General features: G+C 54.3%; 7 protein-coding genes across 7 annotated transcripts; 4 read left to right on the top strand and 3 right to left on the bottom strand.

The window, feature by feature from the left end:
• Positions 1 to 30: 30 nt before the first annotated feature.
• On the top strand, positions 31 to 582 carry LMH87_012146 (uncharacterized protein; the record flags this gene model as incomplete). Its single annotated transcript, XM_056201404.1, has 4 exons — positions 31 to 87; positions 244 to 258; positions 325 to 426; positions 502 to 582. The coding sequence occupies 4 exons, from the start codon at positions 31 to 33 to the stop codon at positions 580 to 582; spliced, it is 255 nt and encodes an 84-aa protein (XP_056053159.1).
• Positions 583 to 1008: 426 nt separating this feature from the next.
• On the bottom strand, positions 1009 to 2542 carry LMH87_012145 (uncharacterized protein; the record flags this gene model as incomplete). The annotated part of the gene is made up of 2 exons (XM_056201403.1): positions 1009 to 2350; positions 2406 to 2542. The coding sequence occupies 2 exons, from the start codon at positions 2540 to 2542 to the stop codon at positions 1009 to 1011; spliced, it is 1479 nt and encodes a 492-aa protein (XP_056053158.1).
• A 559-nt stretch (positions 2543 to 3101) lies between these two features.
• On the top strand, positions 3102 to 3928 carry LMH87_012144 (uncharacterized protein; the record flags this gene model as incomplete). The annotated part of the gene is made up of 4 exons (XM_056201402.1): positions 3102 to 3104; positions 3170 to 3188; positions 3281 to 3732; positions 3785 to 3928. 4 exons carry the CDS (start codon positions 3102 to 3104, stop codon positions 3926 to 3928), a joined length of 618 nt encoding a protein of 205 aa, XP_056053157.1.
• An 88-nt stretch (positions 3929 to 4016) lies between these two features.
• Positions 4017 to 7169, bottom strand: LMH87_012143 (uncharacterized protein; the record flags this gene model as incomplete). Its single annotated transcript, XM_056201401.1, has 4 exons — positions 4017 to 4110; positions 4160 to 6786; positions 6836 to 6993; positions 7052 to 7169. The coding sequence occupies 4 exons, from the start codon at positions 7167 to 7169 to the stop codon at positions 4017 to 4019; spliced, it is 2997 nt and encodes a 998-aa protein (XP_056053156.1).
• Positions 7170 to 8131: 962 nt separating this feature from the next.
• On the top strand, positions 8132 to 10295 carry LMH87_012142 (uncharacterized protein; the record flags this gene model as incomplete). Its single annotated transcript, XM_056201400.1, has 6 exons — positions 8132 to 8986; positions 9039 to 9212; positions 9258 to 9476; positions 9522 to 9756; positions 9800 to 10018; positions 10066 to 10295. 6 exons carry the CDS (start codon positions 8132 to 8134, stop codon positions 10293 to 10295), a joined length of 1932 nt encoding a protein of 643 aa, XP_056053155.1.
• Positions 10296 to 11284: 989 nt separating this feature from the next.
• On the top strand, positions 11285 to 11743 carry LMH87_012141 (uncharacterized protein; the record flags this gene model as incomplete). Its single annotated transcript, XM_056201399.1, has 3 exons — positions 11285 to 11448; positions 11509 to 11632; positions 11687 to 11743. 3 exons carry the CDS (start codon positions 11285 to 11287, stop codon positions 11741 to 11743), a joined length of 345 nt encoding a protein of 114 aa, XP_056053154.1.
• Positions 11744 to 12614: 871 nt separating this feature from the next.
• On the bottom strand, positions 12615 to 13253 carry LMH87_012140 (uncharacterized protein; the record flags this gene model as incomplete). The annotated part of the gene is made up of 3 exons (XM_056201398.1): positions 12615 to 12680; positions 12764 to 13080; positions 13196 to 13253. The coding sequence occupies 3 exons, from the start codon at positions 13251 to 13253 to the stop codon at positions 12615 to 12617; spliced, it is 441 nt and encodes a 146-aa protein (XP_056053153.1).
• Between the last annotated feature and the right edge of the window lie 1580 nt (positions 13254 to 14833).

Raw genomic sequence — 14833 nt, 5'->3', positions numbered from 1 at the left:
TCTCCCCCGACCGACGGAATATCATACAAGATGGCCAAGGAAGCCACTGCTAAGACCGGCCTCGCCGTTGGCCTCAACAAGGGTCACGTACGTGTTTTGTCATGATGCTCTCACCTCGTGGAGGATCTCTGCATACGAAGTTTTTTTTGTTCCTTTCACGAGAGTGAAGGGCATCATAAAAACTCTCCACTACATTGCAGACGATGGACGCTGACATTCGACTTTTTTTTTCCCGGAATATAGAAGACCACCGCTCGCGTCGTCAAGCCCCGCGTCTCCCGCACCAAGGGCCACCTGAGCAAGCGCACCGCTTTCGTCCGCGAGGTCGTCAAGGAGGTTGCTGGCCTCGCTCCCTACGAGCGCCGCGTCATTGAGCTCCTCCGCAACTCGCGCGACAAGCGCGCCCGCAAGCTCGCCAAGAAGAGAGTACGTTTTTTCGATTCCGAACGCACACACATCAAAGGAGGAGGAACATGCGTTTGCTAACCACATCGTCAACAGCTCGGAACCTTTGGCCGTGCCAAGAGAAAGGTCGACGAGCTCCAGGCCGTCATTGCCGACTCCCGCCGTACCGCTCACTAAATTTATTTTCTATAAATGTGACGGGGAAAACGATGGAGAGATGACAAGGACGACTAGGCGTGTTCGCCAAAAGATGTAAAAGAGACTTGGTCTTTTGGCGACCCCGAAAACGACCACACGAAAAAAGGGCCGCGGAAGCATCTGAAATGAAACCTCTTTTTTTGTAACTGCAACGGCGTGGGGATTTTCATTTTTGGGATTTTTTTACACCAAAAAAAAAACGACGGCTTGAGACGGATCTGATCGAGTTCGGTCAGGCTACATAGGCATCTGTCGCATTGCACAAAGACGTGCGCTGAATACCACCACTTTACGATCAACTGTTCGGGGATTTTTTTTCCTTCCGCAATGTGAATGACTATCATGTTGAAACAAACTCATAAAATTGTCTAATAGTAAAACGCCGTTGAATGCTTCCATGCTTCGTCATTTCTTGCCCAGCTTCAACCACTTTGGCACCTTTCCACTCTTGCCGTCCCCCGACTTTTTCGGTTCGCTGCTCTCGCCTTTCGGCGCAGGTGCCGTCGGCTCCTCTGCTTCATACTCTGGCAGCTCCGGCACCTTGATTGCCTGCCCCTGCCTCGCGACATTCGCGCTGAGGAACGGCAGCTTGCGCTTCGCCAGCGGCACCTCGTCGTCCCACACCAGGTTGATGAGCACCCGGCCCTGCAGCTTGTAACCCGCAATGAGTCTGTGCTTCAAGCCTGCATCATCTTTGATAGTATTCTTGCCGCCGCCGCTACTCCCTCCCGGCAGGACGAGGTGGAACGGCAGCGCTGGATCCGCCATGACATGCCGCACAGCGCCGTATAAAAAGGCCCCAGTCGAGCTGTGGTCTATTTGCCACTCGCTGCTCGTTTGGTCGGGGAAGCGGACCTTGACGAGCACCGATTTGATGGCGGCGACACGCGCCTGCTCGTCGGCTGCCTTTTCCTCGAGCTCCTTGTCCGAGAGGAGGCGCTTGTTGCGCGAGCTTTGCTGCAGCTGGCTCTGGTGGAGCTTGGCGTGCGCGACGGTGGGCGTAAAGTCGGATTCTTGTGCCGGAGCCAGCGCCGCGGCGGGTGTGCTGTTTGAGGGAGCCAGGTAGACACTGACGGGCTCATACGGGTCTTTTGACTCTGAAAGAGGAGCGGCTGCTGGCGTAACCTCTACGGTTTCTTGGCGGGGTGGTGTTGCGTCGACCATGGGTGTATTATCTAGCGCCTGCTCCGGCTGCGCTTCTTCCGCTGCAGCCGGCGCTTCTTTTTGCGGCGCAGCTGCGCTCGGCTCCTCCCTCGTGTCGTTGAAGAACTGGCTGATCCTCTCCATGGCCTCAAACAGCGTCTGGTCTGTCGTCTTGAACGTCAGGCGCACCAGCACGCTGCCCGAGTTGTGGCCCAGCTGCGCCAGCGTCTTTTGAAAGTCCTCAAACGTGGTGTAGTCGCGGCCCATGATGTTGAGGATGGGCGTCTCGTAGTACAGCTGGCCGGCCCCCGACGCCGCGCCGCCGCTCGTTCTGGCGACGCCGCGCGCCGTGATGTTGATGTTGCGCCCCGCGCTCGCGTCGCCGCTCTCCAGCTGCCGCAGCACGCCCCAGAGCGTCAGGTCCGAGGGCAGCTTCTTGATCAGGCGGCCACCGGGGATCTCTTTGGCTTCGGGCTGCGGCAGCTGCAGGCCGATCTGCACGGCCGACGGCGTGTTGGACTTTTGGACAAGCTCGAGCTTTGCGCCGCCGACGAGACCAGATGTGCGAAAGGGAACGGTGAGGTCGACGGTCTTTTGCTTCTGTCTGGAGCGGCGGTCAGCAGTGGATGGGAATTTCAGCTTTGCGTATAACAGCCTACTTGAGTATATATTTGTCGCTGGAAATGCTAAGCTTCTTGCACGCTTCTTGCAAAACATCAATCAGATAGGTACCTGGCGTGACCTTGATCGTAGCACGGCGCAGGTCCGAGCCAATTACGACGACATGCGTCGCCATGGCAGCTGTAGAATCGGGTACAATATTCAAATATGCGAGGTAGTGGCCGATTATCGCAATGTGTCTTTTCAGGGTGCCAAAGCAACAAAATCAGCAAGCTGGGCAATATGTAGCGATTAGACGTGGCGACCTTCTCGAACAATCGGTAGGCTGCTGTGAGCTCGACGTGGGGGTATTACATGGTGGCGGTACAAGCTTGGCTCTCCGGCGGCCGATAATCACAGCCCGCTGTAATTATAGCGCTCCTCGGCGCTGTAGTGGTTGCGCTCGCAGGCAGCACAGCGCGGCGCCTGCTTACGTGGTAGGTTTAGGCGGGGATTTGCCGGTCTGGCCGCGCCAGTCCGTGTTGCCTTGCGCTACCTTATGCTACCTGGCCTACGTGCTGGGGAGCTCTAGCTGCATCAACCGCGAGAGCTTCATCCAACCTCTATCTCCTCTCGCTCAGCCCCATCAATCCGTGCCGCAGACCATCTGGCAGAGCGCCCGTGTCTGTAAACTCATCAGCGCGATATATAGGCCCCGCGTCTTCCATACACAACACCCCCTTCAGATACTCGCAATGGTAAGCTTTCGTTTGGGCTCCCCAGGTCGTCACCGAATCGCATTACTAACATTCTTGACCATTAGTCGTCTCCCTTTTCGATCAGTCAGTGACCATCCCACCCCAACCTAGTCGATTTCCTCTTCTCAACGAAACGAGAATGGCATCTCGGACGGACCGTGACTAACCCTCGACAGATGGCGGTGCCTGCGTTGCCATGGTCGGCAAGGACTGCGTCGCCATTGCCTGCGATCTCCGTCTCGGCCTCCAGGCCCTGACCGTGTCCAACAACTTTCCCAAAATCTTCCAGTACGGCGACGTCTTCCTCGGCCTGACCGGCCTGGCCACCGACGTCAGCACCGTCAGCGACCTCTTCCGTTACAAGGTCAACATGTACCGCCTTCGCGAGGAGCGCGACATTGCGCCTCGCACCTTTGCCAACCTCGTCTCCTCCTCCCTCTACGAGCGCCGCTTCGGCCCATACTTCATCTCGCCCGTCGTCGCGGGCCTCGACCCCAAAACCGGAAAGCCATTCATCTGCGGTTTTGATAGCATAGGCTGCATCGACTTTGCCAAGGACTTCATCGTCGCTGGCACTGCTTCAGATCAGCTCTTTGGCATGTGCGAGGGTCTATACGAGCCTGACCTGGTACGTTGACATCCTCGAGAAGCTGCCGTCTCGCTCACTGCTAACAAATTAGGAACCCGATGCGCTCTTTGAGACCATTTCCCAGGCGCTGCTGTGTGCCGTTGATAGAGATGCCCTGTCCGGCTGGGGTGCACACGTGTACATTATTGAGAAGGGCAAGATTACCAAGCGATTACTAAAGGGCCGCCAGGATTAAGGCATGAGCATGTACGAATAGATATTCAAAGACTTTTATATTCTACCAAATGTGTCCCTATCTATGTCCAGCATGTGCTAGTCTATGTCTACAGGTTCTTCTTGGCCTCTTTCTTGGCCACGGGCGTAATCTTTTGCATGTAAAACTGGCGCTCAAAAAATTTGAGGATTTCGTCGAGAAGACTGAGCAAATTAGTATGCATACCAAAAGGGGGTGAAATAGATGACTTACATGACGGGAGCGCTGATGATAACCACAGCCTTCCACTCTTCCCAGTTGAGGGGCACGATGGCAAACAGACTCTGCAGGACAGGAGTATAGAGCAGAGCAAAGTGCAGAGCCATCGACAGAGCAATGGCATAGACGAGCATCATGTTCTTCCACAGGGGCAGGGTCAACAGGGACTCGCTTGAGGAAAGGGCGTTCATGGCGTTGAACATTTCAATTGTGACAAGGATAGACAGAGAGACTGTAGATCCCGCCTTGGCCATGTCGTTGGAAAACATCTGGCAGCCAATCTCGGGGAAATCAGTTGAGCAGTGGTGGAAGCGAGAAAGCTGCGAGAAGCTAATCTGGGGCCCAGCGGGGTAGTACATGAACCACCAGGCGTAGCCAGCAACCGTGGCAAGGCCAACGTAGGTACCGATAATCAGGTAGCGGAAGAATAGCCAGCCGCCAATCAGCTTCTCGTCTCTCTTGCGGGGCTGGCGCTTCATGATGTCGTTGTCAGGAGGATTGAACGAGAGGGCAGTGGCGGGAAGACCATCAGTGACCAGATTGACCCAGAGAAGCTGAACAGGGATCAGAGCCTCGGGCATGCCAAGAGCGGCCGTGAGGAAAATGGAGACGACTTCACCAATGTTGGAGGAAATGAGGTAGCGGATGAACTGCTGGGTGTTGTTGTAGATGGAGCGGCCCTCCTCAATGGCGACCTCGATCGTGGCAAAGTTGCTGTCGGCGAGAACCATGTCAGCAGCTAGCTTGGAGACATCGGTGCCAGAGCCCATGGCAACACCAATATCGGCCTTCTTCAGAGCAGGGGCATCATTGACACCGTCACCAGTCATTGCAACGACCTCACCCAGAGACTGAAGCAGATCGACCAGGCGAGACTTGTGGCCAGGCTCGACACGAGAGAACAGGGAGGCACGCTTGGCGGCCTCGAGCTGCTCGCCAGGGCTCAGATTGTCGAATTCACGGCCAGTGTAGCTCTTTCCAGTAAGGTCTTCGTTTTCACCAAAGACACCAATCTGTCGGCAAATGCTCTCGGCAGTGTTGCGGTTGTCACCGGTGATAACAATGATGCGGATGCCAGCAGCCTTGCACTGCTTGACAGACTGAGGGACTTCAGGACGAGGAGGATCAAGCATGCCAACGAGGCCGAGGAAGGTCATGTCTTGCTCGAGCTCAGCGTACTGTTCGGTAGTCTTGGCGGTAGAGGCGAGGCGGTTCTTGGAGACGTCGTCGATACTGGCAAGGGCAATAACACGCATGCCGCGGTTACCGTAGTCGACAACTTCCTTCAGCAAGACATCGGAGATCTTGCTAGTGAGGGGTACGCGCTTGCCATCAGCACCAACGATAGCCTGGGTACAGCGATCAATGATGGACTCGGGAGCACCCTTGACCAGAAGCTTCTTCTTCTTGCCGTCGGCGACAATAACAGACATGCTCTTGCGATCGCGAGAGAATTCAAAGTTGGAGAGAACAGGGAGAGTCTCTTCAAAGTTGGTGCTGGCGTAGTGTAGGGACTCGTAGACATCAACGCCGGCGGGGGCCACAGGGCCGAGTTTCTCAACAAGAACACGGAGAGCACCTTCGGTCGGCTCGCCAACACATGAGTATTGTCCAGTCTTGTCATCGTAAGCCAGATGAGCATTGTTGCAGAGGGCGCCAACCTCGGCCATCTGCTGAATGGTGCTCGACTTTTCAGTCAGGTCATGGGCGACCTTGCCGTTGCTTCGAATGTCACCCTTGGGAGAAAAGGTGGTACCGTCGACATCAAGCTCGATCAAGTCCTTGCCGGCGTCGTTGAGATGAACAATCTTGTTGACACTCATCTGGTTGGTAGTGAGGGTTCCAGTCTTGTCGGAGCAAATGACGCTGCAGCTACCAAGAGTCTCAACAGAGGGCAGGCTGCGAACAACGGCATTCTTGGCGGCCATCTTGCGGGTACCAAGAGCGAGACAGGTGGTAATGACAACGGCGAGACCTTCAGGAATGGCAGCGACACCGAGGGAAACGGCGATCTTGAGGTAGTAAATGGCGCCCTTGGTCCAACTTCCGTGGCTGGGATCGTTGAAGTTGGGAATGTTGATGAGCCAGACAAGGATGCAGATCACGGTAATGACCTTGGCGAGGCTGTCGCCAAAATCGTTGAGCTTCTGCTTTAGGGGCGTTGGTTCCGAAATCTGAGCAGAAATGGACTCGTGGATGTCGCCAATGGCAGTGTTGGAACCGGTCAAGACGACAACAGCGCGAGCGCGTCCGACGACAATGGTAGTACCGGAGAAGAGCATGTTGACCTGATCCTGGAGGACAGCCTTGTCGTCCTTGATGACGGCACTGGCATCCTTGCCAACACTCTCACTCTCACCGGTGAGAATGGCCTGATCGACAGAAAAGCTGTTGCTTTCAATAGCAATCACACGGCAATCGGCCGGGATGCGGTCGCCAACAGAGACGGAGATGATATCACCGGGGACCAGGTCATCGGCCTTGACGCGCGAGACGTGGCCACCGTTTCGGATGACGTTTGCTTCGTTGGCAGAGTATTCCTGCAGGGCGGCGATGGCTTTTTCGGCGCTGCTCTCTTGCGAGACACCGACGACAGCGTTGAGAATGAGAATGGTGAGGATCTGGCAATTAGCTTGGCTTGGCGCGCTGACGATGCGGGAGAGGACTCACGACAGCGGGGTCAACAAAGGCGCTCCAGCCGCCCTCGTCTTCGAAGAGAGCGAGGACAAAGGAGACGGCGGCAGAACCGAGCAGGATCAGGACCAACTGGTCCTTGAACTGCTCAAGAATGAGCTCCCACAGAGGGGTGGGCGGGTCCTCGGGGATCGCTGCGATGGTCAGTACAGGTGGCGGAGACGAGACGAGGACGGGGAAAGACGGGCATACAGTTGCGGCCATGCTTGGAGCGGAGCTCGGCAACTTGCTTGTCAGTCAGACCATCGTGGTCATTGACGTTGAAGTTGGCGAGCACCTTTTTGGTGGCTGTAGCGAAGGCGCTCTCCATGGCGTTGGCGTCGCAGACGAGTCGGGAAGTCGGCGATGGTCAGCGGCGTTGGGATGCGTCGTGTGAGCCTTGGGGGCCAATTGAAACAGGAGCCTTTTCACGTAAACGAATGAATCAAAGGCTGGCTGACGATGAACAAGAGAAAAAGAAGACTGGTCGCGTTTGGAAGAGTGAGATGCCCTGGATTTGTCAGGCTGCGTGCCCCACGTGGCTGTGTATGCAGTAGTTTCTTGGACTTTGTCGCCCAAAAGTTGCCCCCAGAAAAGTGCTGTACGTGTTCGTTTGAGTTTGGTGCTTGACCAATGAGCTGGCCCACCCGGTCTGGCTTTTGCCTAGCCCGGCCCAAGGCGAGCAAGGCAAGGGCCAAAAGGCGTAGACGACCCCCAACACGCTAGCCGTCTGGCTCTGGCCGGCTTTAGTGCCTGTGCCTACCTAGGTAGGGGATGCAGCAGCGCCTGGAGAGATCTGCACGGGGTGCTCGAGTGCCTGAAGGCGCCTGCAAGGACCTGGTGCAAAACACCACGACAACCCCGAGAATCCGCCGCCCGCCAATCCCGTCCTGGCTAGCGCACCCCTGGGAGGCTAGCTAGAGATAGAGTAGCCAACTTTCTCGGCAGTAACCGAAGGATCGAAGAACAGTGGTAATTGAGGAGATGCGACTGCGAGATACGAGATGGGGTGGGACATGCACCAGGCGAGATGAGCAGTGATAAGTAGGTAGCGGTCTGATTCGTAAATGGAGGCGCGCCTGCATCGCTGTCTGGCCGACCTCACGCTGTCTTCCTTCCCTCGCCGCGCGACCAGCACCTGCACGCCAATAGTGCTTGACCCCTCTCACCCTGTAGTCCGCCGATGGCCCAAGACATCATGCCCGTCAGCTGCATCAGCAATCCCGAGCCGTCTAGGATGTGCAATTTTGGCATTTTGGAGCTTTTTTGAATCTTCACTTTTCTTGGGCCAGAATGAATTCTACAGACTCCTCCCTTGAGAGCTCCTCCGACAACACCAAGCCCTCCAGTGAATCCTCTGTCGATGAGCCGTGCCAATGCAGCTTTGGGCCTGGCTGTAATCCGCAGTCAATTGCATTGCCAGAGTCGGCCGATAGCGAAGATTCCTACCAAGATGCACTGTCTCGACTCAGCTCCGATAATGCAAGCCAGATTATTACCGTCCAACCCGTTCGTCGCTTTTCGCGGTGGATGTCTTCTCTCCGTCGACGGACAATCCAAAGGCACATTATAGCTGCTGATACGCCGGCTTTTCTCGTTGACCTCAATGGAAGACCACAACTTTTTCACCGAGATTCTTCATCTGGTTCCTCTTTTGGTTTCGTGACCGGTGTCAAGAGTGCCACTGTCAGCATCTCGAGCACAAGGATCGCCCGATCTACTGGTCGGTCCATACGGACGCCACTGGGAAGATCCTCCGAAGAGAGCACGGGCCGCATCACCCCAACAGACAGGTTTTCCATCGACAGAGCTCTTCGTCGACGACGCATACTGGAGGAACTCATTCAGACTGAAGAGAGCTATATTGGCGATATCCGGCTGCTGATGAATGTGTACGTGACGACGTTTGCTGCCTGTCCCGACCACGATTCGCTTCGGCTAGCCATACACCAGAATCTGTCCGAAATCTTGCGACTTCATGACGAGATTCTAGGGGAGCTTCATCGCGCGGTTCCGTATTCTGAGTACTCGTATGCCGATACGGGGCCCAAGGGCCACCGACGATGGACAAGTGTCGACCAAGGGCGACCAGATATGCTAGCGGAGCCCCAGACTGCCGCTCAAGTCGCCAAAATCTTTTCTCAAAAGGCATGTATTGATGCCCGCTGCTAACCATCTCCTCTATCTAACTGAATTACAGGTCAAACGATTTTTCGTATATGAGGAATACGGTGCACGACACGAAAAAATGGTGCAGAGCTTACCAGACGCAAGCGAAAGCCGCCGAGGCATCGAGGCTCTGGCATCTACGCTGCATCCCATCAGACAATACGGAACACGAAAATCTTATACTCTTCATGATTTGATGATAAAAGTAGGTTGCGCTAAAATATTCGTCTGATCACAGCTAACCCCCTAGCCCATCCAACGCGTCTGTCGATACCCTTTGCTGTTTGCAGAGCTCCTCAAGAACACACCTGTGTGTGACTGTCCAAATTCTCACATGGAGGTCGAAGGCTCCCTAATTCGCTTGCGCGAAGCTACCTCCATCATCAACAAAGCGACTGATGATGCAAACACCAAGGCTCGGCTGGAGCAGACCTGGATCTTGCAAGACAGACTTGCCTTTCCTGGAAGGGTATGTCCCACGACTCTTCTCAGCAAACTCTGGCTAACTTTCCAGAAACTCGATTCGTCTTCGAAGAGCCAAATTCGTTCATTCGGGCAGATTCGGCTGTGCGGAGTGCTGCATGTTTGTTGGCAAGGCCCTCGGTCTATTGATGGCATGTACATGATATGTCTGCTTTACAGAGATGTGTTTTGTATAGCCACTGCCGGAAAGGTGGAGGCCGTTTATGATATCAAAGCTTGTATCAATATTCACAAAGCTAAATTGGAAGAGACAGACGATGGAAGAGGTAAGTCTACGCCTCTTCACAGTCGCCAGAGCTGACCTGCCAGGCTTGCAATGCCATACCGCACCCTTTTCGTGGAAAATAGTCTTTGAATGCGATCACCAATTATACGAGCTCATCATGACAGCCTGCACGGTACGAGAGGAGGCAGAGTGGCGTGGATACCTCACAAGCAGCGCCAAAGATGAAGACGAAGGCGCAATGGATGCATACACTACTTTGGCGTTAGATATTAAAGGCTTTGGATCCGTTTTTGGAAAACCAGGTAAATGCGATGAAGATCCATTTAGTCCAGCAAGACTAACGGATCAGGATCGGTTGCGCGGCGCATCTCGATTCATCGCGCTACTACGCTTGGTGCGAGATTGCCGCACAATCAAGTCATTTTGAAGAATACAAGTGTCAAGGACAGCGCTTCGCCTGCACTGCCTATTAATCGTTCCCAATCTCTGCTTTCGACGCAGAGGACGCCGGTTCTCGCACCCGATCGCAGCGAACGAGCCCGACTCGAGGCGCTGGTGTCGGATGTCTGGAGCCGCTAGGCGCTGCCCTTTCCCGGCATGTCGACACGATCGCGGTCGGAGCAGCTCATGAGGGTGTCGGCATCTTCTATGATGCGAAAGTTTGGTGCATCCGGGTTTGCCAACTCTCTTGGTAGGAGGTCCAGCGGCACGAAGCAACGGGCGCGATCAGATACGTTTTCAGGAGACGACGATCCCAGTGACGACGCGGACTCGAAACGCAGTCTCAAGCTTAAGACTGAGGCCAGACCCAAAACACACAGGTCCAGGTCGCTCAAGACCCGTTTGGGCAGGTCGGACAAGCTTGCTGAGAAGAGCGGTCGGAGTCTTTGGCGCGGAGAGCGGGACTGCAGCGGGCGCAGCCTTCGCGGCATCTTTGGGTGAGCACGGGGAGGTCTGGAGCTGGAGCTGGAGGGGAGCTGGAGGAGCTAGAGCTCTCAACAGATTAACGTTGTATACTAGCGAATCATAATAGCAATAGCACGCCGAGGAGCGGGTATTCCCCGCGGCTTCTTCTACCGACTTCTGCCACGAAAGCATGACTGTGCCTGACAGGGGTCCAACAATTGATTCACCTTGTCCCTGGCGGGTGAAGGTCAACTGAGGATGATGACGTTGTGTGCAACAATTTGGGCGGTACCCGTTATTGGCGGGGCTGTTGGGCGGCGAAGCAAGTACCGGCGCAAAGTACCTCACCCGCTAAAAAGGCTGCGGGAGTACTTGCCTCGATGCAGCGTGACATCTCAGGGTCCCCACCATAGCAATCACGATGACGTCGTCTCTTGGAAGCAGCTCCCCGCTCCAACAAGCTTTCAGCTCTATAAATGCATCCTGCTGTCGACAGGTTCACCGTTTCTCCATCCCATTCATCAATTCCATCTTTTTTCAATTTAGTGTGAGCTGCACCATCAACTCCCACATCATTTTCACGACCTCCGAGAACCGAACAACCTACCTATACTATACCCCAGCGCATCACGCGACCTTCTACAACACCACAAAGCGTCAAGATGACTCGCGGCGAAACCATTCAGACCAAGTGCCACTACAAGGGCAGCAACGATGACTTCATCATCTTCATTGACGATGTCGACACCTACAACAAGTGGAAGACGGACAAGACCATTCCCATGGCTCACTTCATGTCCTCGTTCAGAATTTTCCAGACAAACAAGTACGTGTTGAAAGCTACCCCGCACTCACTGCCATCCGTTTTGCTGACCCCCTCTTCCAGGCATGGTGCCCAAGGCCAGCTTGATGCGGCTCCTAAAAACATCCTCTCTGCCGAGTTCAACACTGAGGACGAGGACGAGGTGATTAAGAAGATTCTTCATGGCGGTACTCTACAGCAGTCCGAGGTAAGAGATCCAGCCAACGTGCACATGACGACGTACTGACAAGCTTCGTGGCAGATGCCTGCGCGCCAAGGACACAAGAACGACTCCATGGGCACTATGAACGCCAATTAGACGAGGCGAGCCAGGAAAGCCAGGAAAGCCAAAGCGGTAGGGCGCAGCGCCAAAGCAGGAATGCGAGGCTGCTGTGGCAAGTCAATGTGGAAACGCTGGAAAGGAGCGGATTTCTTTGTTCGCATGAGGCGGTAGCTAATTAATGTATTTTTATGATGTCACATTTAGCCGCGTGAGAGGTTTGCGTAACGTTTGTGTTATCAGCCAGTAGCTATATGAAATAAAAGCAGCGTACAAGCCTTGAGAAGTTAATTTGTTACGAACGATATGTGCGGCGGCTAGGCCAAGCTTTGGAAGATACGCTAATGTTGTGCGCATGATTGTGGTGCGACGAAGTTGAGGCAGGGCTGGTTTCAACTAGGCGCTGAGAGCGGAGTACAGCCTCGACAGGGAGTAGATGATGGAGGACCAGGCACGTCACGTTGGTGAATGCAGGCAGAAAGCTGAGGGAAAGGGCGGGATTAGAGGGATGAAATTAAAATAAAAGGAAAGAGAAGAGATGAAAAAAAAAGGGTTGACTGGATTTGTTGGGTCTAACACTGTACACTGCTCGCACATTTGCCGTCTCCAAGTACCCAAAAGTTTGACTGGATTTGTTAGGTCCAGCACTGTACACTGCTCGCAGATTTGTCCGTCTACAAATACCCAAAAGTTTGTCTGGATTTGTCAGGTCTAACACTGTACACTGCTCGCACATTTGCCCGTCTACAAATACCCCCAAGACTCCGCAAGATTTGCCCCGCTGTCCACCAGAATAGTAAAAACGCCCGAATATGCAGCTACCCGCCCTTGATATAGTAATCAAAAAAAGAGAGAGAGACTTTGAAACGTGTAGAAAAGAAAAAGGAAGAGACGTAAAGAGGAGGAAAAATTATGCTCGTGAGAGGCCGTTGCGTGGTAAGCGCTGAGGCAGCGTCCAAGGTTTCGCACAAATTATCTATCGTCGGTGTTAGTCAAAAACTCCTTTTTGGTCCCGAGAAGAGACTGTCGAGAGAGAGGAGAAAGAGGAGAGAAGCTTACCTCGCCTTCGCTGTAGGCCCAAAAGTACACGCCCAGGCCGATGAGGTAGTAGATGGCCGGGTTGGTGGACTGGTACATGAGGACCGAGGTGAGGATGGTGAGGGGCAGGAAGATGAGGCGGAACTCGAGGGAGCGGTGGAGGCTGGTGCCGGCGACGGCGCCGAGGGGCCACTCGAGGGCGAGCATGCCGAGGCCGAAGAGGAGGTTGATGATTTGCAGGACGGGGATGGGCTTGACGGCGCCGTCGAGGTTCTTGGTGGCAAAGTCCCAGAATATCTTGGGCCAGAAGAAGCCTTCGAGGGCGGCGGCGACTTGGTCTTTGTTTTGTGATGTTAGCATCTTTTTCCGTCTCTCGCTCTCTCTCTCTCTCTTTCTCTTTCTCTTCTTTGCGGTGTGTCGATGGATGGAGGATTGTTGCTGTTCAAGACTTACAAGTTGCTGCCGTCATCATGATGAGGCGTGCCCAGTGGTTCTTGATGAGTCTGCCCATTGTTGCTGCTGGCTGACGACGCTGACGATTATAATATTCTCCGACAATGTATAAAAAAAGACAATCGCTCGTATATAAAAAAAAAAAGGAATGAATAAAAGGGGACCAGCCCAAACTAAAGAACCAAGGGAAAAAAAAGGAACGAAAGCCCGCTCTGCGGTATGTGATTCTGAACCTTCAGATGAAGAGAGACTGAAAGTACAGATGAAGGAGAGTGGACGTCCCTTTTTTTTCTCTTTTCCGATCTGGGTCCCCCAAGACTCTTATTACTAGAGATGAGATGGGGGGCGCAGCGTCGGAATCGGTTCCTGTGTTTGAGGTCTGGTGCTGGTGCGGTTTTGAAAATGGTTCGCCCCCCGGTAATAGTCGAAGCCGGAGTATGGGACGGAAAACCCACGCGGCGGCGACCGGGGGTGGTTTTGGGGATGTGAAATTCTGCGGCGCGAGGAAATTCTTTTTTTTTTCTTTGGTTCAGCTGGACGAGAGAGAGAGAGAGAGAAAAAAAGGACCCAAAACCCGGTAATAGGGCAAAGGGTCTAGGACGTCCGTCGTATCAGGCGTCTTGTCTCGACGGCAGCGATGCGGCGAGGTGCCTTGGTGGAGTTGTGGCGAGGATGGCAATGTCGTCGTCTCAGGATAGCAGACATGTATGCGACAGGGTGGGCATTGGCCGTTGGCTCTTGGTTTCCTTTTCGAGGATTCGCTATACCAAAAACAAAATCGAGGGCAAGAGCTTTTGTCGTCGAGGAAAATTATCGAGGCGAGATGAGACTGCGAAGAAGCGCGGAGAATCGAGGCAGATCGGACGGACAGAGTCGCAGAGTCGTCGGAATTTTTTTTTGGCCTGGTTTCTGATGCCAGCCCGTGTCGCAAAGCTGTCTGATGTTGTTTTGGCAGATATCGGATACTCGGGGTAAATTGCGTCGCTTGTTCAACTGAAGAAGGGATGGCAGCAGAGTAAAAAAGGAAAAAATCCCGGGGTTCTACTATGTGGGCGTGGGTTTGAGGTGTGAGGGAGTAGGCGTTTTAAGAGTGTCGAGGTACACGACAGGCCCCCGATGACCTTGAGACGACCAGTACTAAACCCCCGTTCCCGCCCAGAAGAGCTAGCGAATTAGCGTGAGGGGGGGGGGGAAGACGTATAGAATTCATGCAAGAGTGGTTGTAAGCGTTGCACCTGGGTTACTCTCGTCATCTACAGCCGCCTTGCCACCCTTGCTTTTGCTTGGCCTTTGGGGGCTAGTACTACAGCTGTCGTCGTGTGTGTGGAAGAGGCCTACGAGAACAAAGAAGCAGGTCGGGCGCGTACCGAAATGGGCCGGCCGCACAACAACAGAAGCAGAACATGGCAGAACGGAGAGGGACGACGACAGGAAAAGGTCTTGCGACGGGAGGCGGCGGCGGAGGAGGATGGACGTGGCGGCGATTGGGTGCTGGTGTCGGCGGTTACACGATGGGGTTGCGGCCAATCATGAGGCCGCGACAGGGGTCTGGCCTCCCCTGCTAGCGGGCCTCTTTGGTCACGGACATGCAGATTTAGGGGTGTATGTGTATTGTACAAGCTAGAGAGAGAGAGAGCG

Source organism: Akanthomyces muscarius, chromosome 4, assembly GCF_028009165.1.
Source record: "Akanthomyces muscarius strain Ve6 chromosome 4, whole genome shotgun sequence".
Lineage (NCBI taxonomy): Eukaryota > Fungi > Ascomycota > Sordariomycetes > Hypocreales > Cordycipitaceae > Akanthomyces > Akanthomyces muscarius.
This window is presented reverse-complemented; position numbering and strand designations above follow the sequence as displayed.